At 45.0% G+C, this 2,500-nt stretch overlaps 1 protein-coding gene across 1 annotated transcript in view; it reads right to left on the reverse strand.

Moving 5' to 3' along the window:
- Positions 1-2,500, reverse strand: part of reln (reelin) — a 232,615-nt gene that overhangs the window by 67,683 nt on the left and 162,432 nt on the right. The window contains exons 20-21 of the mRNA XM_063196757.1: positions 1,952-2,188; positions 497-689 (exon numbers count right to left, since the gene is read on the reverse strand). Coding sequence (XP_063052827.1) covers positions 497-689; positions 1,952-2,188 — 430 coding nt within the window. The remainder of the gene's footprint in view (positions 1-496; positions 690-1,951; positions 2,189-2,500) is intronic.

Here is a 2,500-nt window from a genome sequence, read left to right on the forward strand (position 1 = left end):
ACAAAAAAAACTTTAAATGGGCAGAGTTAGTGGGGGAGGTAATAAGTTGGATACATACAAATAGGGATCTAATTTAGCACCAACCAACAAGCTGGTGAAATTTCAGTTTGGCTGGAAGAAAAGACCAACCTACTACTAAGACCAGCCAGCTTGATCCATTAGAGATTGTGTGTTTGGATTGTATGATTAACATCTACCAGCCATTTTGAATGGTGATGAATAATTTCAAGCCCTGAATTACAAGTGATACAAAACCTATAAAGATACAACTACATGACTATGTGTAAATGCAAGTGCCTTTAACCCAGTAAGACTTGGCCGCCGTTGTAAATTAGTTGTTACCAGAACGACACTGACCAAAATGTAATGTATTACTGAAGGCCCTGTGCACTTTCATAGTGGTGTAGTACTATGGTAGTTATGTTTTTTCAGTGACTATTACAACATCCCTGTGGTGAGATGGTGTCTGTTAAGGGGTAATGGCACCCAATCTTACCTCTTTGACCAGGTGCCAGGTGAGGCCGTGGTTGGTGGAGAACTCCAGCCGCACCTGGGTGTCGATGTGGGGGGAGGGGTCTCGTCCGCAGCCCATCACGAGGGAGAATTGCAGCGTGTAGGACGCCCCGATCTGCATGGACTGGGTCTCCACGTAGCGGATACTGGAGCCGGGACTGGGCTCTCCAGAGAAACTACACAAACACAGAGGACACACATGACATGACATGACATGATACACGTTTGCATTGCACTACATGTGGAGTACAGAACAGAACAGAGAGAGTCACAATGAATCAGCATTTACCATAAGTCGCTATGGGTAAATTCTGTGGATTATGTTATGCCACGTTCACCGTCAGTGAATGGTTTTGAAGAAATGTATTGGTGGCAAGGATGTTATCACTTGTCTCTCAACTGGGTTTGGCAAGGGCAAGCAGTGCCTTCTGATAGTCCATATAGTCCTCTACCAGTTGTATGTGTGTAGAAGGGTATAACCACACATTGGCTGGAGCAAGATTAGAAATGTATACTGACAGATATAAATACTGAGGTATGTTGTGGATGTTTGAGGCAAGTCTGGGCTCTCCAGAGAAACAACAGAAACACAGGACCAGCAGCAGTCTCTGATTAACTCTGATTTCCGTCCCACCATCACACCATGGCAGACTGTACGAATAGATGATTATGCCTGGAATAACCGTAATCATTGCTGCCTCTGTTTATACTTCCCTTGATTAAATTGTGTGATTGTGTGAAAGGAATCAAGTTGATTTAAAAAATGGCCAGGTTGCTCTGTGGTGTGGCAAGTGCTCAAGTGTGTATGCTGTAAATTACCTTTCAGAACATACTGACCATATTATGAGAGCACTTACCTGTAGGGTGCGTTTTATGTACATTCATATTTTTTGTGACCCCCCCCCCCCCACACACACACACACACACACATTCTTCACAATTTTTTTGTCCATTAACATTGTTAGATTTTACATTGCTATAAATTCACAGGAAAGCAAATACTACGTCTGTTAACTACAAACGTACAAATGAATACTGTTACTATCCAATATATGGAATTATGTCAGCTGTTAACTTTGGATTTCCTGCTTTTACTCAAAGTCCCTTCTGTCCACGACCACCCTGCATTGGCTCTGCGACTCTCAGTTTGGGAACCACTGGCCGAGGTAGAGTCAAAAAGTGGGGGGTGGCGTAAGGGGAAACATTCCAACCCAAATAACTATGACTTTGAAATTTTGAGTTTCTGCTGAAACTATCCAATAAAAAGATGTATCAAACAGTGGTCTTCAGTCAAGGGGGGCTGCCCCCTTGCACGGGTGAGGCATAAATGCAGTTTGGTTGTGTGCAGTGCGCAATTAACACTTGTGTGCTGTGTAGTGCTGTGTCACAATGACAATGAGAGTTGGAGTTTCCCAATCGGGCTGTCACTTCACTGTACCTGAGAGTCCAGTCGTGCTCGCAGTAGGGCTGCACGTGTCCCAGGTAGAAGCCCAGGCTCTGGGTGACGTCCAGGACGTTGCTGAAGTCCAGGCTGATGGTGTTGAAGAGCACCGACGTCATGGTGATCTCGTCCAGCGCCCACACGTCCAGCCCGCGCCCAGAGTGGTATGGCTGCCACCAGCGGAACTGCACCCCGAACTTACGAGCACCGGGGGGCAATTCCACGGAGACGATCCTGGAGGAAGAGCAATGCAAAGTTCACAACCTAAAGTGGTGAAAGGTGACTGTTCAAATGGACACAGAAATTTCACATACATGATACTCTTCCTCTTATATGTGTACCTCTTTGGATTTGCTATTAACATGCTTGAAGTTGGTCCACTCGCTGAGTGGCATTATGCGTCAGTGACGTTTCAGCAGTAGCACATGACAGGGCGGTGCAATGACAGCCAGTGCCGCTATTGTATAGATTATTCGTTTGTTTGTTTGTTTTTAGTGGACTATCGAAGAAACTATTCATTGCAGCATATCAACCACCAATTACTAA

This window comes from Engraulis encrasicolus, chromosome 4, assembly GCF_034702125.1.
Source record: "Engraulis encrasicolus isolate BLACKSEA-1 chromosome 4, IST_EnEncr_1.0, whole genome shotgun sequence".
Lineage (NCBI taxonomy): Eukaryota > Metazoa > Chordata > Actinopteri > Clupeiformes > Engraulidae > Engraulis > Engraulis encrasicolus.